General features: G+C 37.9%; 1 protein-coding gene and 1 pseudogene across 13 annotated transcripts in view; both read left to right on the top strand.

Moving 5' to 3' along the window:
• UNC80 (unc-80 homolog, NALCN channel complex subunit) overlaps window positions 1–27,640 on the top strand; it is a 225,708-nt gene that overhangs the window by 33,471 nt on the left and 164,597 nt on the right. For 11 of the 13 annotated variants that reach the window (XM_074399092.1, XM_074399091.1, XM_074399088.1 and 8 more), the window contains exons 8-15: window positions 11,152–11,413; window positions 12,494–12,628; window positions 14,109–14,325; window positions 15,016–15,156; window positions 16,170–16,438; window positions 17,486–17,854; window positions 23,067–23,213; window positions 26,383–26,530. In XM_074399092.1, coding sequence (XP_074255193.1) covers window positions 11,152–11,413; window positions 12,494–12,628; window positions 14,109–14,325; window positions 15,016–15,156; window positions 16,170–16,438; window positions 17,486–17,854; window positions 23,067–23,213; window positions 26,383–26,530 — 1,688 coding nt within the window. The remainder of the gene's footprint in view (window positions 1–11,151; window positions 11,414–12,493; window positions 12,629–14,108; window positions 14,326–15,015; window positions 15,157–16,169; window positions 16,439–17,485; window positions 17,855–23,066; window positions 23,214–26,382; window positions 26,531–27,640) is intronic. The other 2 variants (XM_003925592.4, XM_074399089.1) reach the window with 1 other exon arrangement.
• Window positions 3,379–8,255, top strand: LOC101053715 (zinc finger protein SNAI1 pseudogene; annotated as a pseudogene).

Here is a 27,640-nt window from a genome sequence, read left to right as displayed (position 1 = left end):
TTCCACATGGCCCTCTTCATAAGCTACCTCAAAATATAGCAGCTGACTTGTTCAAACAAGTGAGGGAGAGAAATTCTCTCTAATTCTAGTCTGCTAATACAGTGTTTATATTGTGACATAACCACAGGAATGATGTCTATTACCTTTGTCTTGTATGGTAACCTAATTATAGGAGTAACATCCCTTTACCTTTTCCATATTTTATTGATCATAAATAAGTCACAGGTCCTGCCTGCACTCAAGAGAAGATGAGAAAGGGTGGGAACACCATCAGATGGGAATCAAGGGTGTCTCTCCTAAAACCTGTCTACACGTTTTTTTTGTTTTTAAGTTGCACAAACTCTTCCTATATTAGCCTTCCACTGATTCAAAAGTAACCATTATGACCACTATCATCTCCACAAGGCCTTCATTTTATTTGATGACAATGAAGTTATCAATCGCATAATTAAATCAGATTTGGGTAAAGGTAGTTACTTAGGACACACAGACTAAGAATAAGAATTACCTTTTTGGACATCTATGCATGCAAAATTGTGCTACAGTCTTTATATTTATTTTATTTTGAAATAGTCATATATTCATTTATTTAGATGCCAGTATATGGCACCACCACTGGCCTAGATATTCTAGTCAAAAATATGAGGTTCACTCCACTCCAACTCCTTTACATTCTGCCTTCTTAATATCTGTCAAATCTTTTTTCTCCAACCTCATAGTCACTGGCTTAGTTCGTATCCTTATTTCTTACTTGGATTTCTTTTTATAACTTAATTTTTTAGGGACAGAGTCTCACTCCATCACTCAGACTGTAGTACAGTGGCATATTCACAACTCACTGTAACCTCAAACTCCTAGGTTCAAACAATCCTCAAACAATCCTCCTACCACAGCCTCCCAAGTAGCCAAGAATACAGTGCGCACCGCCAAGAACCACTATTTTTTTTAAAAAAAACTTTTTATAGAGACATGGTGATGCTATGTTGCCCAGGCTGGCCTTGAACTCCTGGCCTCAAGTGATCCTCCTGCCTCAGCCTTTCAAAGTGCTGGGGTTACAGGTGTGAGCCGTCATACCCAGCCCTTACTTGGATTTTTGCAACTGCTTTCAAACTAGTATTTCTACACTAATCATTATTTCCTACTAATCTGTTACCTATGAGATGTTACCAAAGTGATTTAAAATACCTGTGGACTAATGAGATACAGTTATCTGCACCAACCACCCCAATATACAATGGTAAAATAGGCATAGTGGTAAAATAGGCATAGGATACCTGCTCTGGACATGTCTATTCAAGGAGATAAAATGAGAGGCAGTTTTGAAATTAAGATGGAAAAATGTTGGAAGATCCTTGACTAGAACTCAGTGCTATTCTTGCCCATGGCTTTTGGCACCACCCTCTAGGCTATTAATTCTATCCTCTAAATTAGCTTTCCCTTTTTAAAAAATATAGCATGTGTTTATAGCTGAGTAGTTTCCTCAGTTTACTGCCTGCCAGTAAAGTTTTGGGGCTATTAGACTCCCAAAACATAACACAAAACATTAACAGTCTTTAATAGTGTAAAATTCTGAGGTCATTAAATATTCATTAGCTTATATTTCTTACATAATTTTTCTTATCCATAGTAAGCACAGAAATTCACAAATATAGACATATAGACAGTAAATGATGTTTCATTTCTCTGACAAAATCAAGTGTTAATGGTTCCGTTATGAACTGTCTCTGGAAGTGTTTTTGCTGATACAGTTATTTTTAAAACTTGGTGGGTTCACTGTGAATCTTTTTAGAGTCCACTAGAATGGGAAAAAATCCACATCCAGAAATCTCTTTGAGATAATCCCATTTCAATTTTGTGCTTACGTTGAACCTCTAAGAAACTTAAATGCCCTTAAGTTTCTTAGAAGTTTTATATATATATATGAAGTTATAAATATTTGGATTTGAATCATACTCTCAAAGTCTAATTTAAAGGGGTTTTCATCTAATGGAATGATATTCTTAGGTATGGCCAGAAATCATTCTGAAGTCTTAACAAATGACTGTGCAACTCCCACAGTTGGCTTCATCTCTAGACCATATTTTTTCAAAGTTCTTTATTTCTGAGCTTTATTGGAAGCCATTTCTTAATTTTAGCATTATTTGCCATCTGGAGAAGCTGAGATTTTTCAAAATCAAGCTTCAGCTCATTAGTCTTTAACAGTTCCTCCTTTAGTTCATATCTTTTCTCCCTCAACTAAGCAGCAAGGAGAAATTAGAACACTTTATTTGGAAGTCTCCTCTGTTAGATCACCCAGTTTGTTAGGCACTTGTTTTTTTAACTTTCCACATCACAGCTAACCAATTTTCTGTTACTACATAACAAGGATTCTCCTTCTCCATTTTCCAATAGTACACCCCTTACTTCTTGTTAAGCCGTCACCAGCAGCCTTCTCAACGTTCAAGAGTTTTATTCACAATCTATGAAAGATAATTTATGCTTTTTTTTTTTTTTTTTTGAGATGGAGTCTGCTCTGTCACGCAGGCTGGAGTGCAGTGACATGATCATGATCTTGGCTCACTGCAACCTCCACCACCTGTTCAAATGATACTTCTGCCTCTGCCTCCTGAGTTGCTGGGACTACAGGCACATGCCACCATGCCCAGCTAATTTTTGTATTTTTAGTAGAGACAGGTTTCACCATGTTGGCCAGGATGATCTCCATCTCTAGATCTCATGATCTGCCTGCCTCAGCCTCCCAAAGTGCAGAGATTACAGGTGTGAGCCACCATGCCCGGCCAATTTATGCTTTAAAAACAAACACACACACACACACACACACACACACACATACACACACACACACATACACACACACAAACACACACACACACATATACACCTCAAAGTCTTCTATGTACTGCCTGATTCCAAAACCATTTTCAAAATTTAGGGTTTTATCTTGGTTCCAAAATATGTATTAGTTGTCAATTTCTATATAACAAATTATCCCAAATCCTAGCAGTTTAAAACAAAGGGCTTTTTTTTTTTTTTTTTTTTTTTTGCTTAGTTTCTGAGGATTATGAATGCTGAAACAGCTTAGCTGAGCGATTGTGGTGCAGGGTGTCAAGCTGTTGGCTAGGGCTGCAGGTTTCTGAAAGCTTGACTGGTTTGGAGGCTTTGCTTTTTTTTTTTTTTATAAAATACTTTTTTTTTTATTGCATTTTAGGTTTTGGGGTACATGTGATGAACATGCAAGATTGTTGCATAGGTACACACATGGCAGTGTGGTTTGCTGCCTTCCGTCCCCTCACCTGTATCTGTCATTTCTCCCCATGCTATCTCTTCCTACCTCCCCACCCCCCCATCCCTCCCCCATTTTCCCCCAACGGACCCCAGTGTGTAGTGCTCCCCTCCCTGTGTCCATGTGTTCTCATTGTTCAACACGCGCCTATGAGTGAGAATATACGGTATTTGATTTTCTGCTCTTCTGTCTCAGATGGCCCTTGGCCAGAGGACAAAATTCCTCACTATCTGTGTCTCTCCATATGGCTGCTCATAACGTAGAAGCTGGTTTCCCCAAAACAAATTATTCAAGAAAGAAAGGGAGCATCCAAAATGGGTGCTTTTATAACCTAATCTTTTAAAACCTAATCTTCTATGACCTAATCTTTTAAAACTTAATCTGCTATGACCTAATCTTTTATAATCTAATCTCTGAAGTGGCCTACCACCAATTCTGCTATACTCTTTGTATCACACCAACTAACTTTAGTGCAATGGGGGAGGAGGCCACACTAGAATGTGAATACCAGGAGGGAGAAATCATTGGGGGCTATGTTGGAGCCTGGAAATAATAACGATGATAATGTCACCATCATTTAATATATTAAAATTATTATGGCTATTTCTGTACATATTTTTCACATCAGTTATTGAGCATTCCTCTTCATCTAATTCTGTTTCATACAAATTCCAAAAGTTTATCTCAATTTCAAATAAGAGTAAGTAATCTTTTACTTCAAATACTATGCTTCTGCCTTACTTTAAAAAATATTATGAAAATCAAGATCAGGTCATAAAATATTCATTTTCGTATATTTCTTACATAATTTTTCTCATCCATAATAAGCATAGAAATTTACAAATATAGACATATAGACAGTAAATGATGTTTCTTTTTCTGACAAAATCAAGTGTCAGTGGTTCCATTCTGATTTGCCTGTAAAAACAAAGCCAGCTATAATGTTTAAGATTTCTATTTGTGAATGGACATTTTTTTCTCTGATATGTCTACACTCAAGCACTATATATATATGCATACTCTGACACATATGTGTGCGTAGTCACCCACAGCGACATATACACACATATGTTAATTAGACATGAATCAGTGGCACTTTGGAAAAATGAGTTAGGTTTGCTCTCTGCCCAGCTGCAGTGGTTGGTTGCCATGGAAATGATGCACAAAGTAGAGCTTTCAGAAAACACAAATGTTAACGTGTCTTTATTGGACGAGTTCACAAATTAATCAGAAAAGAAGATAACTCTAATAACAAAGCAATGCAAATATTCTAGTAACAAAATCTGTCTGCTTTTATCAAATATAATTCATTATCTCTTTTGCTCTGACCTTGACTGAACTGCACATCACTCTTCTCTGCACTCTGCAATAAGTAAACAGGTAGCTGGTTTTTAAATTAATGTTAGAGTTCATCTTTAATTACTATATGCAGAGAGTTAATTTATGCTTCATTAAATACTGCATAGAGTCAAGATTGATTTCTGCAGTTCTCTGCTTCCATAGATTGTCTGTTATTTCCAGAGTGCTTATCTGCCTTCAATACTTTCTGCTATCAGGTCCCAACCCTAATTAATGATAACTTGGTTTTCCAAAGCCATAGTTGCTTGGAAAATAGACTAAAGAAATTCTTGCCAATTTTGAAATGCTTTTCAGTCATAATATGTTGTTTGTTCTATGTGTATAATTTTCTATAGAGCCAATTACAGAAAAAAATTAAATATATAAAATATTTTTAAAATAAGTAAAAATCATTCAGGAACCATCAAGTAGCTGTAAACATTATTAACTTCATATATATATGCTTTTTGCCATTATTTTTACCTATTTAGAAAGAAATTGTATTCATATCCTTTTATAACATTTTCATTTTTAATTTTTTTCTAGGAAATAACTTTTAGAGCATATTAGAATTGGAAAGAATTTTTCGATCACATGATCTAAGGAGCTTTCCTCATATCATTTTTATAGAGTTATGTAAATTTATTTCTCACATGTTAGTCTGCTGGTTAATTAAAATGACTTTCATTGGATAGTGACACGTTGATCATATCTGATAATGCTGTCTTAAATGAAATAAAAAATATTTACTGATCGTACTTTTTATTGAATGTTCAGTGCAGTATAGCTCACACATTAAGTCAAATAAACTAATGATTTAATAACACCTTAAAGAGAGGTACATTAACACCAATTTAGTCATCTGTTGCCCTTAGGAACAACACTGTCAACATATTTTCTCAGTTACAGCATTTTCAAATAGGATTATTAAGATTATTCAAGGCCGGACGTGGTGGCTGATGCCTGTAATCCTAGCACTTTGGGAGGCCAAGGCAGGTGGGTCACCTGAGGTCAGGAGTTGGAGACCAGCCTGGCCAACATGGCGAAACCCCGTCTCTACTAAAAATTCAAAAATTAACCAGGCATGGCGGTGGGCAAGTGTAATCCCACTTACTCGGAAGGCTGAGGGAGGAGAATCACTTGAATGGAGGAGAATCACTTGAATCCGGAAGCAGAGGTTGTAATGAGCCGAGATGACGCCTCTTCACTCAAGCTTAAGCGACAGAGTAAAACTTACTCTCAAAAAGAAAAAAAAAAAAAAAAAAAGATGATTCAAGGAGGGCCCAGGGTCTAGGGCGAGCCCAGCCAGGCCCCGCCCACTTCGTGCCCTTCGGGCGGAGGCTCGCCTCAGATTGGCTCGAAGGTGATAAAGAGGCGGACCGGAGAGTCCCCACCCTGCTCGCCCTTGCAGTACTTAAGCGTGTTGGCGGGGCGGCTGCATTCATTGCTCCGCCGCTCGGCCTAGCGAGAGTGTCTGGATCTCTTGCACTGCTCTTGCTCGACTGGGTGACTGCGACACCTCGGCCGCCATGCCGCGCTCTTTCCTTGTCAGGAGGCCCTACGACCCGGATCGGAAGCCAAACTACAGCAAGCTGCAGGACTCTCATCCAGAGTTTACCTTCCAGCAAGCCTACGAGCAGGCCCACTTGGTGGCAGGCACCATCCCACGTCCGGAGACCCTCAATCCCACCGCCTCGCTGCCAATGCTCATCTGGGACGATTTCCTGGCGCTCCACGCCCAACCAGTTGCCCGGGCCTCCCTCCAGTTGGGACTCTCCCAGGAGAGTCGCAAGGCGGCAGAGCTGACCTCGCTGTCGGATGAGGACAGCGGGAAAGGCTCCCAGACCCCGAGCCCACCCTCACAGCCTCCTTTGTCTTTCATCTCCACTTCAGCCTCTTCCTTGGAGGCCGAGGCCGATGCCACTTTGCCAGGCTTGGGCCAAGTGCCTAAGCAGCTGGCCCAGCTCTCTGAGACCAAGGATTCCCAGTTTCAAAAAGCCTTCAACTGCAGATACTGCAATAAAGAATGCCTCAGCCTGGGTGCCCTCAAGACGCACATCCGAAGCCACACGCTACCCTTCGTCTGTGAAACCTGCGGGAAGACCTTCTCCAGACCCTGGTTGCTGCGGTGCCATGTCCGGACCCACACCGGTGAGAAGCCCTTCTCCTGTCCCCACTGTAGCCGCGCCTTCGCCGACCGCTCCAACCTGCGGGCCCACCTCCAGACCCACTTGGAGGTAAAGAAGTACCAATGCCAGGCGTGCACTCAAACCTTCTCTCGAATGGCCTTGCTCAACAAGCACCGAGAGTCGAGCTGCTCAGGGGCCCCCCGCTGACTCTAGAGGCTCTCTCTTCCTCTCCATACCTGAGCGCCCCACCTGACCAACAATCTCCCCAAGCTCCAGAAGGAAGGATCCTACGTCCTTCTCACTGCCACAATTCCCACTTCTGGTTGCATCGGCCCCACGAGACTTTGATGGAAATCCTTTTCTGATTCTGTTCCCTCTGCCTGGATCCCTCAGTGGACTCTGAAAGACGCCTTCCCATGGCCATATCTGTGGATGACTGGCTGGAGGGCAGCTGGCAGCGCCAGCTCGGGGGCATTCTTGAGCTGACCTTTCTGCGCGTGTTTGTATTCAGAGCTGTTTGGATACAGCTGCTTTGAGCTACAGGGCAAGAGTTGACAGATTGACTGGGAAGTTCCCACCCCAGTCAGGGGACCCCTCCTTCCCGCCAAGGAACCCTCAGGCCTCCAGAGTTGTGACTGCAGTAATCGACCCCCAGGTTCAGCCACGCCTTCGAGGGAGATGGCCAACACCAGGATATGCCTAGAGCCCGAGATGCCCCGAGCCTGGGCAGCTATTTCAGCCTCCTGTTTGGTGTGGTTGACACCTGTTCCCAGGCAATTTAACAGTGTCTCAAAAGGGACTGTGAATAATGGTGGCACAAGTGAGGTGCTCTGGTTTGCCGGATGTATCTCCCAGAACTATTCTGGGAGCCCAAACTAGTAGCCCGGGAGGAAGATGTTTACATTTTTCAAGATACATTGATACTTAAATTTCAAACATTTTGCATGAAGGAAACGTTTTGTATAGTTATGTGTGCAGTTTATTGATATTCAATAAAGCAACTTATATATTTAAAAACTATTCAAGGAGTACCTGAGAATGTTGTTTAAAATAAATATTCCTGGACCACACCCTCTGAAATTCTGGTTTAGGAAGGCTGGGGCAAGACCCAATGCATGGGTTTTTAACAACCTCCCTCCTTCCTATCCTTCTTGGAAGGAAGGATTCCCATGAAGGTGGTTCATGTTCATCTCGTATGGAGCACTGCTGTAGGAATTTGAAGTAATTTATGGAACTCCCTAATCTAATTTACTAAATAGAAATATTTGGGGACTTTACAGTGTGGGCCAGAGAATAATGGGTGAAGAATAACTACCAGTTATTCCAATGGGGAGAAAATATTTGGTTGAACTAGTAATAACTGTCTTGACCACAGCAGCCTAGTCAAGAAAACAACGGTTTCACAGGCTCTTATAATAAATCAAATGATTGTTGCAAAGCCTTGAAGACCTAAAATTAGCCAGCTGGCAGCATGACAACCCTACACTTTGTCTTTTGTTTATAAATCCAAGAATACAGTGTGGTGCGGGGGGCGGGGGGAGAGAAATCCTCTCATCTGAGGTATAAATAATTGACTGAGAGGATTGGGTTGGGTCATGCATCTTTAAGAAGGAGAAATGGGGCGGGTGGGGGAAGGGAAGATTAGTGAAAGCCTTTTAGGAAATGGGTAGAAATTAAAATCAAGGTTTTTCATTTCTTTCAAACTGGGTCTCAGGAGTAAATAAGTGGCATGCTGGACAATTTAAGTAAATATTGAAACAGGGCTTTTTACCAAAAGATGTATTTGGGGCTGAGAAGCAATAAATCAATAACTGGCACACCAGGGCAAGCATAATAGAGAATGAGATTGGAGTGATAAACCCAACCAGGCTATTCAGGCCTGGTTCCTACTGTGAGGGAGTTTGCATTTTATTCGAAGGGTTTGAGCTAGGGAGTGGAGGAATAAGAGGAGAAACTATAAGATTAGTAGGAAGTAATTGCAATAAGCCTGATGAGAGATGGTAGTGGCTAGGACTAGAGTGGTGTCTATGGAACTGATAAGAAGTGGTTGGAAGGAGAGTCTATGAGACTTCATGATGGATTGAAATTTGTCATGAAATTCATGTCAAAAGAGTGAGTATCCTAGGTGTCATAAACTCTGGCATACTGTATATGGGAATTTAGGGATTGTAGAGGGCTTCTTTTCATATAATTGTCAACTCACATTGTGTTTGAACTTCTGAACTTCAGTTTATATTTGATTTCCTACTTGTCAAAATATTCAAGAATATTAGACTATAAGATAGCATTGAAATTCAAAACCATTGTGTACACAGGCAATTGCCCCTCAACCCATTAGACAATGGTGTTAACAAGAGAAAAAATAGACTGTGTGTGGTGGCTCATGCCTGTAATCCCAGCCATTTTGGGAGATAGAGGTGGGGAGATCACCTGATGTCAGGAGTTTGAGCCCAGCCCGACTAACATGGTGAAACCCTGTTTCTACTAAAAATACAAAAATTAGCCAAGTGTAGTGGCAGTCACCTGTAATCCCAGTTACTTGGGAGGCTGAGGCAGGAGAATAACTTGAACCCAGAGGCAGAGGTTGCAGTGAACTGAGATCACACCAGTACACTCCAGGCTGGGTGACAGAGCAAGATTCTGTCTCAAAAAAAAAAAAAAAAAAAAAAAGGAGAGAGAGAGACAAATAACAAAGTATGGTATGTGCTTCGATAGGGAAATAGAAAAGCTGTAAAAAAAAAATTTGCAGGGCTTTGTATTTTTGAACTTTTTACTGAAACCCACAGTCAGAAATGTATTTTACTAATGGCTCATAACAAACATATCAGGTGAGATAAAGTTTCACCAAACATGCAAGTCCTTACTCCATAGCTTTTATTCTACTTAATGGGTTAAATAGTAGCTGTGTCTGATCGAATTATTTTCTTGAACCACTAGTGAGCCATGGATTTTTTAATTCAAAAAATATGGGCCTGAGAAGTTTAGGAAAATCTCTGCTCACTCTCTATGGCTGCATTTTTTGAGAGCACTTCGTGCATGGGTAGCACTATTTGCTAGTTTATGATAGGGTACAAACATCTCTCTTTTGCATCACCTAAATCAGAAGGAAATTGTGCTTGGGAGTTAAGTTTAGATTTAAGATACCACCTTGGATCCCAGAAGTTCTAAGTTTGTATTTCGTCATTTATTGTCTGTCTGCCTCCCTAGACCATATGTTCTTCAAGGTGAGGACATTAAACTTACCTTTAAATCTGCTAATGTCTTAGTCAGTTTTGGATGCCATAACAAAGTACCATTGCCTGGGTGGCTTCTAAATAACAGAAATTTATGTCTCATGGCTCTGGAGGCTGGAAGATTGAGATTACAGTGCTAGCGCAGCCAGGTTCTGGTGAGAGCCCTCTTCCCGGCTGCAGACAGCTATCTTTTTGTTGTATGTTCACTTAGTGAAAAAAGGGCAGAAATCTTTCTGGAGTCCTTTTTTCATAAGAGCATTAATCTCATTCTTGAGGACGCTACCCTCATGACCGAATTATCTCCCAAAGGCCCCACATCCTAATACCATAATGTTAGGGATTATGAATTTCAACATATGAATTTTGTAGGACACAAACATTCAATTTGTTGCACCTAAGATACCTAGGATGATGTATTAATCTGAGTAAGTTCTTAAAACTACTTTGTAGTAGAATTAAATTGAACACTAGGTAATGAATATATTGTGTGTTTAAATTGAATAATAGAATCCCAGGAACTTGAGATTTTTTAAAAAATTAATTTTGCTCTCTTACAAGGGTATGTACCTTTAGAATTTTCAAAATTCCTTTTTTTATTTTCCTGATATGAAACTTCTGTTTCTTAGCATTTTGAACCTTCCTTAGTTATTTTACATATTTTCACAATTGAAATTAAAGTAGCTCAATGAGGTAAGCAACGCAAATATCATTCCTATTTCTATCAGGGTAGAAGTCAAACCCAATCTTAGCATAAAGGAAGCATTGAAATCTGAACATCATCTATTTCTATAGCTCTCACTCTCCTCATTGTTGATCACCCAAATTACTCACCAATTACTTAGGGTATCCCCTTCAAACCCATATTTTTAAAAGTCATGCCTTTGTAGGCATTGTTCCCTCTGGCAGAAATGCCAATCCTCCCTCCTGCCCAAACCTCAACTTTGCCTGGCTGATTTCTATCCACCCTTTAAAACTGTCTCAATGTTTCTACTTCCAGGAGATGTTTAGTGAAAGCGGAATGAGAGACCAGTTAGAAGGATATTGGAATAAACCACATAAGAAACAAGTAAATGAATAAACAAGAAAAGTAGAGCTATAAGCCATGCTGTGCTACCCTCAGAGTGCTTGACTGCCTGTATAATTATTTTCTTTCTGCCATGGGGAACAGGGCCTCTCTCGTGATACCTCCATGCCAAAGGTCCCGCTATGCCACCTACTTTGACGTTGCTGTTCTGCGCTGCCTACTTCAGCCCCATTGGTCTGAGGAAGGCACTCAGTGGTCTCTGATGTACTATCTACAAAGGCTGCGACACATGTTGGAAGAGAAGCCAGAAAAGCCTCCAGAGCCAGATATTCCTCTCCTGCCCAGACCCAGGAGTAGCTCCATGGTGGCGGCAGCTCCCTCACTAGTGAACACCCACAAAACCCAAGTAAGAAAAACTAAGTTCATTATCATTCAAATGAGCAACATTGCCATTGCCATAATGGATTTTCTTTTTTTCTCTGTGCATCAAGCTCTTATATACTCGAGTGCTATTTGGTTGGTGGATTACACTGTTGACATTATGTTTTCCCTTCCGTGTTGCACAATTGACCCTTTGCTGCTCTTTAGCATGTAATCATTTGAAAAAGTGCACCTCTTGCACATGCTAATTTAGTATAAGTCTTTGTTTATCTGGAATAGTGGAAAATTGGGTCTTCTGGATAATCAAAGTAGTAATTAATAGAGACTTCTGACATTTAATCTGTTGATTACCAATATCATAAAATGTGTAACATAGCATTTTACTAAACATGATGTAACCTCTTTTACATAACTCAACATTTTTCAGTGTCTTAATGTCATCATTAGGAATATCACATTTTGATAGTCTTGCTATTTGTTATAAATGTTTGGAGAAGTAAACTGAATATGTACTGATATGGTAATATCCTCATGACAATTGCTTTTTCATAAATGAATGACCTAATATCAGCTTGAACGCTTGTTCTTCCCCTCTTTCTCATCAACACTAGGTGGGGGAAATGTAGAGAAAAATGTGACTTATATTATGCTCCAGTTGTTTGGATTTACTTAAATGTGAATTTGCTGAGTCTGAATTTTTTTCTGCATATTCTGAAAATAAACATGAGCAATATCAGAATTAAAAAAATATAATCTGTTTTAGAGTAGATATTCTGCTGCCTAAGTAGGTGTCTGCTTTACTGAATCATTTGATGGAAAAAACCACTCATTTCAATTAAAAAAAGAGAGATACCATCTTCTATTTTCTTAGCATTCTAGACATGGTTCTGCAAGGCCTCACTGCCGAAAACTCCAAACAGAAATTACAATTAATATGAAATATATCTTCTGACTAGCAGAATTTGGATTCTAGAAGTCCAGACATATAAGTTAAATTCTTCATAGATAAAAAAGCATTAGGTGCATCCCTATTAAAAATGTAACATTTCAATAAGAAAAAGTATTTGAATGTAAAGTCCTAAGTCCTTGATCATTGTTTATTAAGGATCTCACCATGAAGTGTAATGAGGAGGAAAAATCTCTTAGTGCTGAGGCCTTTTCCAAGGTTTCACTGACCAATCTGCGCAGATCTGCAGTCCCAGATCTTTCTTCAGACCTGGGCATGAATATTTTTAAAAAGGTGAGTAGAATTCCTTATGCTCTTTGATATTTTAGTAATTAAAAAATGTCAATGGGGCATGAGATGTTTCTAGTCATACTGCAGTATGTGTTGGGGTGGGAAAGCGACTCTAGAAACCCAAGTCAGGTCCTAGCTGTAACACTGACTCGCAGCATATCCCCATGCAAGTTCCTCTGTGTGTATGAGTGTATTTCCTGATCTAAATCCTCCACAGGGTTGTCATGAACCTCAATTCTGATCACATGCTTAAAGCAGTGTAAAGTAGTGTGGTGGAGGAAGTAGTTGTGGTAACAATCATGGTAACTTTCATTTGTATAGTTCAGCTCATTTTTATCAAGTACTTTTTATAAATAGTTCTCATTTAGTCCAATAAGATCCTTACTCTTTTCATTTTTCAGATAAGAAATTGACCCTTAGAAATTTTAGGTAGTTTACCAAAGATTGAGTCCAAACTCAAAAGTAGGTCTTCTAGTTAAATACCTTATATTTTTCTGCCATTACTCTGCCTTTATTTTTTATAATTATATGGAGATAAACAGAAAATAATGTGTAGACCTATGTATATAGAGATATAGATATATATAGTGGTTTGTTCTGTTTTTCAAAACTATTAATTATGCCGACAAAGAACATAGAACATGTTATTAACTTACTATGAGCCGAAAGTGTTGCTAAGTAAGCAGTGTTCTGCCTTTGCTAATGATGCAACAAAAGATAATGGCTATCAATTTTCTTAAAACATTGATCATTTGAAAAGAAAAAAGTGTTTTTCAATATTGGCTGCATATGAGAATTTTCAAGGAGCTTTAAAAAATACACCTTCAGTCTCAATCCCAGACGAATTAAACCAGAATTGCTGAAGGTTAGGCTAAGGAATTGTTATATTTTAAAAGCTTCTCAAGCAATTTAAAACTTTTAGTTGAAGTTGGTTTTGAACTCATTTGGTGGGAATAATGGGTTTGTGGCAATGTATGGTCTGTATCTTCACTGTTCTTACGAATAGTGACACACATTTTGAGTTGGACAACTGGAACAATGGATCACCATTATGAAAAATGGGACAGAAAAAGATAGGCTGGTTCAAGTAGTAACTCTCATTTTGTGATTTGCAAACTTTAGTGTGCATTGGAATTACCTACCAGGCTTGTTAAAACACACATTGCTGGACCTTAGCTTCTGAGGGTCTGATACACTATGTCTGAGAATTTGCATTTCTAGTAAGTTCTCAAGTGATGCTCATGCTAACAGTCCAGGGACCACACTTTGCAAACCACTAGTCTAACCCACCCATAGAATATGTGGCCTTTCACTCTTTGAACATGAAGTTTCTCCATTTCTATTGGATGATATTCAGTGACTTCTGGGTCTCCTCTTCCTGGAACATTTTCAGTATTTTACTGCAGATCATGGAGCACCTTGGGAAGCAGATTGTAACGTTTTCTTTGCCCTGTGCCTAATTCTACATCTTTCATCGCTGTAGTTCAAGAGTCGCAAAGAAGACCGAGAGAGGAAAGGCTCCATTCCGTTCCACCACACGGGCAAGAGGAGGCCACGGAGAATGGGAGTGCCCTTCCTGCTTCACGAGGACCACCTGGATGTGTCCCCCACGCGCAGCACATTCTCCTTTGGAAGTTTCTCTGGTCTGGGAGAAGACAGGCGAGGAATTGAGAAAGGAGGCTGGCAAACCACCATTTTAGGTGACCACCTGACCTTTCAAAGTAGGGCAGAGTTTAAGTGACCTGTTTAGAACTGGATCTAGGGCTCCTGGGCAAACCTGAATCTATCTTGAACAGTTCAGCCACGAAATTTGAGGGTCAAATGCAGGTTCTCCAGGACCAAAATAATGCTTTGTTATCAGCCAAATAAATCCAGATAATTGAAGAAATTATGCAAGAATTCTGTATAATTAGGTAACAATCTTATTTCTTAGATCATTCTAGATCAAGAAACATGGCATTAGGGTACTCTGTGCATTAATTTCCACTATGAACCTAAACAGCAGATTATTATTAAACTTTGATTTTCTTTTTTCAAAAAAGCAGCAAAATAAATATATATATATATATATATATATATATATTCTTATATTCTTTCTGGATTGCATATTAAGTAGGTCAGTTTAAAATCGAGCTGACCGCTAGCTGGGCCACAACAGATGGTTTCTGACATTTGGCTAAAATTGGGGCTGACCTTATCACAGGCAGCTTCATCAATCATCCTGAGCCTGCATATCCCTGTGGAAAGTTCAGTTCTTGCGTTTTTGTCTGTGCTTCACACTCTTCCTAACAGCCTCTCACTATCCCTGCTGTCCTTGGGAAGGACATTATCTTGGTAGAGAGCCTTTCAGATTTTAAAACCCTCTTGTGGGGTGTTCTTTTTCATCCCAGGGAAATTGACCCGGCGAGGCAGTTCAGATGCAGCCACTGAGATGGAGAGTCTGAGTGCCAGGCACTCCCACTCCCATCACACCCTGTTAAGCGACCTGCCGGACCCCTCCAACAGCCATGGAGAAAACACCGTCAAGGAAGGTGGGTAAGAGGTGAGACCTACGGGCAGAAGTTCAGATTTCTTTTCTTGTTTCTGTTCTTACACCATGTTAGTTTCCCATTGTAATCCACTTCCTGTGTTTTCTGAAAACTGGCATTCTTGAACTGTATTGCTTGGTAATTTACTTGTTAGCCATTTTTAGCATATCCTTAGTAGCAAGAGCTATTTAATGCTCCACTGTAAACACCATGCCTCTCAGAGGGAGTACAAGGACAAGCCATTCATATTTCTTTTCAAAAGATGATAGACCCATAGGGCTGAAAGAGACCTTGGAAGATATCTAGATTCAGTGCTTCAATCCCCTCTTTGAGATCCCTCTGAAAGGGCTTCAGTGGGAGGAAAGGCACTGCCTTCCAAGGCCACCAATTTTTTTTTTTTCAGACAGCTTCTATTTTAGATAAGTTCTTATGCATTTTATGTGGAGCAAACATGTGCCTCTGAGTGTAATCCAAGATAGGTTCTTATTCTGTACTTTTAACAGAATAATCAATGTTTTTCTTATGCTTTCACAGAAGCATAGATTTAGGTCCTCTTTGATCTGCAGTGTATTTCAGGAATTCGATGACATCTGCTAGTTACCACCATAAATTTGCATTCAGTTACTTTTAGCCAAAGGAGAAAAAAATTATTCATGTTTGTTGTTCATTAATATACTAGATTAAAATGCTATAAACAAATAGTTTATATCAATATGATCGATCATCAAACAGTGGGTAAAATTCATCTATTCTGAATAACAAAGTCAATGTTAGACAGAAGTTAAATCCTAATCTTGGCCTTAAGAAAGCCAGTTATAATTCACATTTTTCTATAATCTATGGCCTTAGTAGCTTCAGTAGTTTCATGGGAGTTGAGAATAGTTTGAAAGTATAAGTTAAATATTTTCAAAAACTACAGCTGTTATTGTGGCCATTATTGAAATAATAACAACACTGTCTAACTGATATTGTAGGTTACTGTAGGGAGAACTAAGACATTGCTTTCATTTTATTAGTGCGATCTCAGATCTCCACCATCACAGTTGCGACCTTCAATACCACGTTGGCATCATTCAATGTAGGCTACGCAGACTTTTTCAGTGAGCATATGAGGAAACTCTGCAACCAAGTGCCTATCCCAGAGATGCCACATGAACCTCTGGCATGCGCAAACCTGCCTCGAAGCCTCACAGACTCCTGCATAAACTACAGCTATCTAGAGGACACAGAACATATTGATGGGACCAATAACTTTGTCCACAAGAATGGAATGCTTGATCTTTCTGTAAGAAGCAAGAATTTTTCTTACCAAAATTGGACAGATATTATTTGATGCTGTTTTTCATTGTTGGATGCAAAATGGGCACATAGACTTTTAGAAATATCAAACCTTGAAATGAAAAAGCCATCCTTGAAAAAATTTTACAAGTGTGTCAACAATAATAGATGCACCCTACTTTTTTTCAAGTATTACACTAGATTTGATCTTATCTCAGAATATTTTTATAACCCTAAACTGTTAGTGAATCCCGAACATACATGAATAAATATACATATGTGTGTGTTTAATAAGTCTCTTTTTTCTAGAATGAGAGAAAAAAATTATTCACTTATTTTATTTTGATATAGAAGCAACGGGACTACAAAACTCCTGTGTAGCCAGAAAAATGAATAGAAGTTCTTAAAAGATTTAAGCTTACATTCTCAAGTGTGCCTGTCTTGAGTATAGTCATTAGCAAATGAAGGGGTTGTTATAATTTACAATTATATTTCACAAAATTTTTATTGCACATTAGGAATCCTGGCTTAGCAAATAATTTATAATATTAAAGCCAATAAAGAAACATAATTTAAACATGCAAATATTTTGTACTTTAAGTGAAGTGTAAACAATGATACAGTCATGAATAAGCAAAAGGAAATCATTGTTCTTTATCCATTATTAATAATGAATAAAAGGCAGGGGATTAAAACACTTTCATTTTTAAAAAATCAATAGAACAAGTTTCTGTTCAGGCAAAAAATTAGTCTCCCATTAACTCACTATGCTTCAATATCCCCATTAACTGTTGCTATCATAGCATGTTTTAGAAGATGTGCATGAGATAATACATGTATATTTTTAATACTTTGGGTGACTTATTCTCCATATTAAGCAAATACACAAGATTCCAAAGCAACTTTTATAGGAAAATTTGACAATTGTCTAAATTATTTCTGTGCAATTTCATAGAATAACATAAGGAAATGGGTTAAACAGAATAACCAAATCTCTGTAAGAAGAGGGAGTGCAGGTAACTTAATCATGCTATGTTTAACTTGTCTTCCTCAGGTAGTTCTGAAGGCTGTTTATCTTGTCCTTAATCATGACATCAGCTCTCGCATCTGTGATGTGGCATTAAACATTGTGGAATGCTTGCTTCAACTTGGTGTGGTGCCCTGTGTAGAAAAGAATAGAAAGAAGAGTGAAAACAAGGAAAATGAGACTTTGGAAAAGAGGCCAAGTGAGGGAGCTTTCCAATTCAAAGGAGTGTCTGGAAGTTCCACCTGTGGATTTGGGGGCCCTGCAGTTAGTGGAGCTGGAGATGGTGGAGGAGAAGAAGGAGGAGGTGGAGATGGAGGAGGTGGAGGAGGTGATGGAGGAGGAGGTGGAGGAGGTGGAAGTGGCCCTTATGAGAAGAATGATAAGAACCAAGAGAAGGTATGACTGAACCATGTTATATGTCCTCGTGAAAAGTACCTAATTTCATTCTAAAGCTTGTTTGCCAGGAATTTATTGACTCCAAACAGCATTTAGTCACTAGAGCAAAAAAGTGGAGAGTGGAGAAATCTCTTCATTAGGTTATCAGTAGGCCTTAGTAGAAACAGTTACATGAAACTGTACTCTAAATCCAAAAACTATTGCAATCCAAGCAGTGTTAGAGCTAATTCTCTAGTCATGTTATTTCTGCAGGAAATATATGATATACATTACATCTGAAATACATTTCAGATATGCTATATTGACATAATTCTCAGTCTGACACCGAGTATAACCTTTCTTAAAACTTTCAGGCTCTGACCTAATTGAGTAATGTGGTCTTCTCAAGTTACCATAACAAATTATCATAGACTGAGTGGCTTAAATAATAGAAATGTATTTCTCATGGTTCTGGAGGCTGGAAAGTCCAAGTGCTGTCAGGTTTGGTTTTATTCTGAAGCCTCCTCTCTTGGCTTATAGGTGACCACCATCTCATTGTGTGCTCACATGGCCTCTTTGTGCATACAGGGAAAGAGAAGGAGAGAAAGCAAAAGAGCTTTCTTGTGTCTCTTCTTATATGGGCCTAATCCCACTGGACCAGGCCCCACCATCATGATCTCACTAACCCTAATTGCCTCATATTCAAATACCATCTGGTTGAGGGGTTACAGCTTCAACATATGAATTTAGAGAAGACACAAATACGCAGCCCATAACAAGCAGTATAATTTTTCCTCAATTGAAGTTAATTCTTTTAAGTAACACATTTTTGGCAGCCAGCTTTAACCATAGTTAAGGAGAAAGCAAGGGAAGAATTTTGCTTGATTAGTTGGAGTTGGTTGAAGTGGGAATAACTCTCTTAGCCTCACTCAGCCTCTTATGTCTCACTGTGGCACATCCCGGTGGCTTTAGTCTTTCTATTATTAATTGTTCCTAAATTTAATTCCCTCAGACTTGTCAACATCTGGTATATGATTTCTTAACATCAAGAATTGGTTTTCATCTTTAATTTTAAATACAAATTACTACACCTTAAATTCACATAACTTACACTAATCTCAATTTGCATTTTTAGATAGAAAATGATATTCAGAAATTGAAATTAACAAGAGATTTTAATCTCTAACAAATACTCTACACATCATGTCAAGTGTTCACACATGTGAAGTTATACTGTGTACAGTTCTACCACCTAGATATATATTGTATAAACTATAAATTGTCTATTTTTCTTACATATTATCAGATTTTCTCATCTGAGTAAGTGTTGCAGTGCTCCTTCCTCTTTTACAATTTCTTCATTTCTTTTAAGTCCCACTTGACACATGTTTAATATGCATTTATCATCTGTGTTCCTTCATTTTATTGTTTACTCCTGTCTTCCCAATATTCGTGGACTCTGATCCAAATATTCTTGCTCCAATAGTCTTGGGTTGTTGAACCTTTTTCTTTAGGATTTTCTTCTCCTGCCTTAATCATATTAGTCATAAGGCAATTCTAATAGACTTTATTGGTTTTTAAGTTTCCCAACACCTTAGCACCTTATCCATCATTGAGGATAATGCAAGGAACCTCAGATCTCACTGCAAATGAAGATTTATCTAAATAATGGTACAGATCACAAGAGATTTGATTGCAGATCCTAAGATCTAAAGAATCATTCAGTGATCAATTGTTTAGGAATTAGCAAACGAATCCGAGTTATAAGGACAAATTTGCAAACACAGAAACTAGTGAGATCCTTACTGAATTTCCATTCTTACCTATCAACTCTGTCTGGACAAAGAGATTATAAATGGCATTTTGCCCATTATAACATTCAAGAGAAATTAGAAAGAAAAAAAGGAGAATATTTTGAAATATTGATAAGCTTTTATCAGCAAAGCTTAAATGTCCCAACTAAATTGATGAGGTTTTGTGTGTATGCTAAGGATTTCAGAGGTTCATCAGTACTGTTTTGTTTCCATTTTTGCTTTTATCCAAGTGCTGTTCTAACCAAATTTTTTTTTGAAAACCTACAAGTGTCTTGACTATTTAGAACCTAGATATTATCTAGATACTATAGCTTGATATAATAGATGTTATTTTGACCAAAATTATCACTTTTTATCAATATGGGGTTTTTAAAATTAGATGATGTGGTCTCCAATACAGCCACCAAGATATATATGTTTTACAGTTAGTTCCCAAAATAATATTCTTTTTGGTACAAAGAATTTATAAAATAAAACCTGATGGTGGGTCAAGTGCCTTCTGTTTGTGATTCACACAGGTCTGTTCTGCCCCAAACCCATCTGTTATCTTCAGTGAAATCAGAAGGTTTATCTAATTTTGCAACTTACTAATAACAGAAGCATATGAATTGATTAAGACAGAAAGGAAAATCTAATTTCCATTTCTGTATTTGCACTAACTTGTGCTGAGAGCTTGGAATGTTATTTAATACTTCAATTGTTTGCCTGTAGCTTGCTATATCTTTCTGAATGTCTCCTATGAAAGCAACCTGAATCCCAAGGACATCTGAAGGTCTAAAGAAATAAAAACCTGAATAGATATTTACAAAGAGCTTTCAGAACTAGAGAATTTTTAAAGGCACTTATAATAATTTTAAAATGTGTGTAAACCAGTCTTCCAAATAAGCCCTTGCTCAGGATGACCTTTTCTGAGGCACTGCTGCATTAGGCTTTGTAGCCTGTACAGAGTCCTGTACACAAAGGCCCTTGACTAAGGAGGCCAGTGAGAACTGAAATCCAGTTCAGCCTCTGCTTTCGGTACCACTCACCAAAGGATTACATCCATTCAGAGGGCTCGCTTTCTTCTAATTTTCCACCTAAGGGGTGCCTTTTCTAATTTGCATAAAGGTGCTCCAGAGGAAAACAGTGCCCCATGCGTAAAAATAATAATTATTATTTGCTAATTTTTATTAGCAAATTAACTGGAAATTTAATAATATTTGCTGTTATTATTATTAATAATAAATTGGTTTTCTATTATTATGTGCCTTTCATGTTTTAACTCTTAATTCTCACAACTCTGTGAAATAGATATCATGATTCTGATTTTGTAAGGCACAGATAGGTTACGTAGTTTGTCCAAGGTTATATAGTTGGTAAATGTTGAAGCTAAAATTGGAATTCAAACTAAAAATTCAAAAATCTGAAACCTAAAATGCTCCAAGATCTGACATAGGCCACAAGTAGAAAATTTCTGACCTCATGTGACAAGTCACAGATGAAATGCAGTTGAAATTTTATTTCATGAACAAAATTATTAAATTATATAAGATTGTCTTCAACTTATGTATATAAGGCCTATATGAAGCATAAATGAATTTTGTGTTTAGAATTGGATCCTATTCCCATCTCATTATGTATATGCAAATATTCCAAAATCTGAAAAAATCTGAAATATAAAATACTTCTAGTCCAAGTATTTTGAATAAAGATATTCAACATATATATATATATATATATATATATATATATATATATATATATAGTTCTGTTGATAAGTTTGAGTCTTGTATTTGCAACCTTCTGAGCTGTCTTAAGTAAGGTTCCCTGGAAACAGACTCCAACATGAATATATGTATGCAGGCAATTTACTGGAATGTCCTCTCAGGATTAAGCTGTTAGGTATGAAGAAGCAGGATGGGGCATAGAGAGAATTTGAACTACAGTGTAGTTAGAATAGAGGCCTAAGCTAGTCACACAGAGAGCTCTGAAGCTGGGATGACTCTTTAAGTAGTCTCCAAAGAGACTTTTTTGGCAAACAGACCCTGGCTCCCTTTATGACCCCGTCCAGTCATTAGAGGTAGACTGTCTCCAGGAATAGAGTTAATGTTGGATGAGGAACCTCGCTAGTTGGGGCCTTCAGAGGCACTCATCTGAGGGCAGTGAGCCATCAGCACTTTGAATAGCTCAGAGGATGAATGCTTCAGTGCCAAGAGGGGAGTATCTGGAGTTCAGCACCACTTCCACTACAAGAGCTTATAAGAAAAGAAGGACCAACTGGGTAACACTAGGGGAGGAGGAAGTCAACCCTATCATAGTAAGGCCCATGCTAATGTATAGATAAGCTCCTATTCCTTTTATACCACATGAACATTTGAATACTTGTATCTGGTTCCAAAGTTTATGTGTCAACCCAATTATGTGACTATGGAAACCATACAATTTGCAGAACAATTCTCATCCATTATTTAATTTGCTCTGCATAGTAAACCTATGAAGTCGTAAGGGCAGCTACTAGAATCCCAAATTCACAGGTAAGGAAACAAAAACACAAAGAGATTAACTTATCTAACATCACATGCAGTTAAGGACCAGGCACTGGAATGCCAGGTTTATGGTGTATGTGCTCACAGTAGAATGTGGGAGAAGGACTGAGGCAGGTTGCAGCTTCCCAAACAAAGTGGCTCTTCCACACTATGCTATGCATCATTCCTTAGCAACTGCTTCCTTATGCTTCTTTGGAAATAACTCAAGGAAGTGTCTTTTTTGGAAGCCATGTTCTCCACTAACAACAAAGATTAAATGGGGCAAAAGAGAAGTTGATATGAATTCTCATGATTCATCTCAGGGGTCTTCCTATTTAGCCTCAAGTGAAAAATCAAGCTGGAAGTGTTTATAAAGTTCTGTATGTTCTTACTTTGCTTGTGCATGTGTATTATAATACAGTGAAAGCATACAATTAGAAAAAAGCCCTCAAACATGTCAGAAGTTGCCATGAGATTTCAAAGTTCCAGACTTTGATCAGTTCCAGAAACTTAGCAGTGATCCTGGCCTGGTGGTAGGAAGGCTACTGATGGGGGTAGTTTTAATAAAACTTGCTTGCTTTCATCACTGATAGTCTCCACTGACTCTCCATGACTGTCTGACAGCAGTCAAGGATATAAAAGCATGCCTTCTAACAAAGAGGCCTATCCTTATATTCTGTAGCAACAGAGTGTTCAAAATACATCGGGTTTTTTTTTGTTGTTGTTTTAAATCATATACTAAATTTTAGAAAACTGAGTATATTTGTTGAGCCTATTAAAAATTTTGTTTTCCAAATTACAGATGCTCACTGTAAAGCATATACACTTGATTTAATAATACAATAGAATCCTAGCAAAAGGACCTCAGTGACAAAGTAAACAGACTTCTCTTCCTTTCTTATTTATGGGTACCAGGATGAAAGTACACCTGTAAGCAACCATAGGCTTGCTCTAACAATGCTCATCAAAATAGTGAAGTCTTTGGGATGTGCCTATGGTTGCGGAGAAGGACACCGAGGGCTCTCTGGAGATCGTCTGAGACACCAGGTATTCCGAGAGAATGTAAGAGAATTAAAGTAGATTCCATTTTCTCTCCCTCTTCCTTTCTTTCCGTTTAAGCATAAGTCCTTTGACAATGAGGGTCAGTGTTCCCTGAAAAATATTGTATTTTGTAGGAGTAATTCATGCTGTTTTGGCATGAGGAGATTCTAATGAGATATCTCAAGACATCTAAAACCCAGGCCTAGGAAAGTTTAATTGGGAAAACATTTCTGCCTCCTGCCTAGGGCAGACCAACTCCTAATTAGTGAAATGATACATAATTGGAATATGTGAATTGCAGCTCAAAAGAACTTTTGCACAGATGAATACATTTAACAAGCTTTTGATGGCCTGCAACAAATGACTTTTTAATCATCTGCCTGGGTACTGTAGAAGCATATTGCATATTGGAGAAATGGGTCAAAGTTCTAGGACCTGGTTTATTGTCCTTCCAAAGATGTGGAAAATGGCCCTTATTGGGACAAAACAGGACTGTAAAAGTAGCCAGTTATTATATGGCTGCTTTATTTGAGAATGAACCTTGCCTTCTGAATATTTGAGCTCATGTCCCTGTCAACTGTGTGAAACTTGAAACTCTGCACTTGGGCTTGCCATGTGTAATGCTGTCATGGAAATGGTATTCCAGTTCATTTTTTTTCCCCCTCTGTTGACTGTTAATTTTCCTTTTCAATTTGTACAATAACCTACTTTCACAGTCTGAGCTGTGATGGTTGCTTCATATGTACATTTGAATTGAAATCATAAGAGAATATGCTCTTAAAAATAAGAGTTTGATGAAAATTTGAGTCCTAAAAAATCCTTTGGCATATCTTGGCAGAGTTTTAGGATCATGTCAAAATCCAATGCCAGCCCCTTTTTCCTTGATATTAGATTTTGTCATGAAATGTTCACACAGTATTAGCATGCTGGGTTTCTTGCTTAATGTATCATCTCTCATTTATCCATCTATCGTTTTCTGTTTTGCTCTTTTATATTCTATGATGTTGTATTATTTTAGTTTATTATGTGTATGTGGGGGTTATAGTTACGCTTATTAGCTTCTAAATTTTGAAACTTGAAAATTTTGACCAAGATCTAGATTTTGAGGCCAAAAATTGAAAATAATAATTAATAAGGCTATAGAAAGCTGGCATTGCCCCCATCTTTGCACATGTATATGTGATTTTTTATCTTTGATTTTAAATTCTATTACAGTATGAATAAATACCTTCAAAGACAAATAAACCACATCACTCCCCATGCAGAAGACCAATTTCATGACATGAAACAGTAAAACATAACATGCTTTATGTCATGCTTTAGTTAGAAGTATAAACTGGCTCTGATAACCACAATTTGTCTTTCTGGATTCACAGAAAGCAGGGTGAGTTGGATCAGAAGCTATTTGAGGAGCTGTTGTTGTCATTTAGTTCATCATACTTTCCACCTGAACACTTCCTACGAGGCACTGAACACTTCCTATGAGGACATCCAGCCAGTGTTCTACCTATCTAATCAATTTGACTTATGAGATAATTCCTCTATTATCTTGTTTGTTCAATGCTCATTATTGATATTATATTTGCTTATTTGCTCATTCATACTCAGCAAACACATTGTCCAAGAGATATAAATTTGGAACATTTTCCCTGGGAAATGTTCAGTTCCAGAAGCTAAACATTTCCAGATTTCTCTACCATTGGCCTTTCAGAAACTGCTTAACTTTCAAGATGCTAAGAATATTTCTCACCTTTGCCAGACAAGGTCCTCTCCCTAGCTTTTTTTCTTCCAAGAAACAGAAGGTTACTCTAACGATATTCATCAAAGTGTCCAGCAATTTCATCACATAATGCCTCAATGTATCTTAGAGTATTAATCTAATCGTTAGCTGGTAGTCCCAAATTATTGAAAAGGAATTAATTTCTTAAATGTTTTATATCTTTTGAAGAAGTTCAAGATATTCATTCAGAATTGGCATTTAAAGTTTGATATTCTTATGCTTGCTTAAACTTCCCACTGAACTCATACAGAACATACAGACATTTTAATATCCTCTAAAGACACGATTTGAAATTATGCCTTTTTTTGGCATATTTTATAGAAAACAGAATAATTTGTACTTCAGGACCTGCCAACTGAGGGTTTTAAAGTGTTTTAAGAATGCTACAATTCTTTATGGAATGACAAATACTTCTTCATGCAAAATATATCTTACCTAAGTGCTTTGCAAACCTAATTTTATAGCTAGCAGCATTTATTTTTCAAGAAAAAAATGAGTTTGTTCAATAGGGAAGCTTGTAAACTTCCTGGGAATAAAAATACCTAATTTCAAATCTAGGACATAATAAAGGAAAAATGAAAAACATATCAGTCCATCTGACTTTGCAAAACAGATGGAGAAGTTATAACAAGGTTATACCAAGAAGCCTACTGCTAATTCCAAGTTTCAGTCTTTTATGATCTTTTTTCTCTCTCTGTCTCAAAATTTCCAAGAATTTTTTCCTGGGCCTTGATTTGTCAAAACGGTGACATAACTAAATTTTCTTCTAGGCCACAATGAAGGGCACCAATAAAATCCCAATTCTCAGGAATTGCCTTCCCTAATCTGACTTCAATGCCTCTGCCTGGTTGTCCCAAAGTTCTCCATCCATAATGGCCCTCATTCAGCCACCCCTTCTTTCTTGATCCTTATCCCTTTTCCCCTCAACCTGGAGACTTTGGTCATTGTCCCATTTCATTTCATTGTATAGACATTCTTTTATCTCTTTTATTCAGATGCAGTGTGGCACGTATCTTCCCATTGCCCAAAGCCTTTGAGGTTTCCTAAAATGGATTGTCAATTCTATCACCTGTCTAAGTTTCAAACTTTGAGTTTTTTTCATTAAGATCTTAAAATCTCGATCTTGGTGAAAATACTGAACTCTTTCTGGGACCAGCATTAGACCTCAGCTTTGAGTTTTGGGTTTTTTTTTCCTGTGGAGCAGTTGTTCTCAATGTAAACATCCTCAGACTTCTCAGTCTGTCTCTGCTCACATCTTACTCAGATAAGAGGGGCTAGCAGGGTTGCCTGGCACTGACCACTGGGGATGGTTGGAAACCCTTGCCTTCTGAAGGCTTCTGTCTCAGACTACCAGTGTCTGTAGCTTAAGCTGGTACTTGTGACTTTTTCACTTTTCTTCCTTCATTGCAGGCCCAGAACTGCCTCACTAAGCTATACAAGCTAGATAAGATGCAGTTCCGACAAACCATGAGGGACTATGTGAACAAGGACTCTCTCAATAATGTAGTGGACTTCTTGCATGCTTTGCTAGGATTTTGTATGGAGCCAGTCACTGACAGTAAGTAAAGCTGTACCCGAGATCTAGGAGAAGTCGTTGTGAGGTGAAGCAGGTAGTGTTTCAGGGGGACACTAAATTTGTGGAGGTAGAATTTAGAGGAGAGATACACATGTGTCCATGCATGTGTGTGTGTGTGTGTGTGTGCATGTGTGTGTGTGTGTTTGCATGTGTGTGTATAAAGTATAAACAAGAAAAGCTTGCACATTATCTCTGAGGACACATTTTGGAGACTTTCTGAGGACAACTTACCACAAGAAATGAGTTTGGTAAAACTGTGGCATTCTCACCTAACCCCTCAATTTTTATACTACCACTCATAGGATTCTTCTCTCTCATATAACCTTCTGTTGTATGACATCCGAGGCAGTGATCAGATTCGTTAGTTCAACAGCTATGAGATGAGTATCTATAATGTACAGGTATCATAGTGGTACTGTGCTTGACAATTTTTTCACAAAGTAAAATGGGAGAAAAAAACCTTATAATTTTGCGGTAAACAGTAACACAATTTTGACACACACACATACTTAATTTTTTAAAAAACAGGCAAGTGGATCCACAGATAAATCTACAAGCTATTTTATAAGTTCATGGCTTTCAGAAAACTCTAGTATGAAGATTTAAATTATAGGGGGAGACCAATAAGTGTCAATTGTGTTTATAGTAAACCAAAGACCGCCAGTACAATGTGAATGCAAATGCAACAATGCAATGAAAATAATGCATGAAGCTTGAGTTGAATAAAATACACATTTTAATTTGAGTCTGAGAAGGTTAGCTTTGTAGTATAGGCTTTTATTGTTTATATAATACATGATTTATTGTTTACATAATACATATAATATATGATAGTAGTTGATTAGTTTATAATGAAAGTATATTTGCTGGATTTAGAAGCAGTTTTCTTGGTTGTAACCCAGGAATATTGTTTGGTTTCACATTAAAATAAAATATTACTCCTCTATAGAACCTCTCAATCTGTTAGCAGAGTTGTTTTAAACCAAACACATTATACATTAAAAAGACAGTGAATTAGGACTGTAGTTGAGACAATGCAAGAGAAATTCTTGATTACAAATTATTATTTTTTCTTTTTTCTAAACCATTTGA

The sequence above is a fragment of the Saimiri boliviensis genome, chromosome 5 (assembly GCF_048565385.1).
Source record: "Saimiri boliviensis isolate mSaiBol1 chromosome 5, mSaiBol1.pri, whole genome shotgun sequence".
NCBI classification, from domain to species: domain Eukaryota; kingdom Metazoa; phylum Chordata; class Mammalia; order Primates; family Cebidae; genus Saimiri; species Saimiri boliviensis.
Note: the sequence above shows the minus strand (reverse complement) of the source record. Positions and strands in the feature narration are given on the sequence as shown.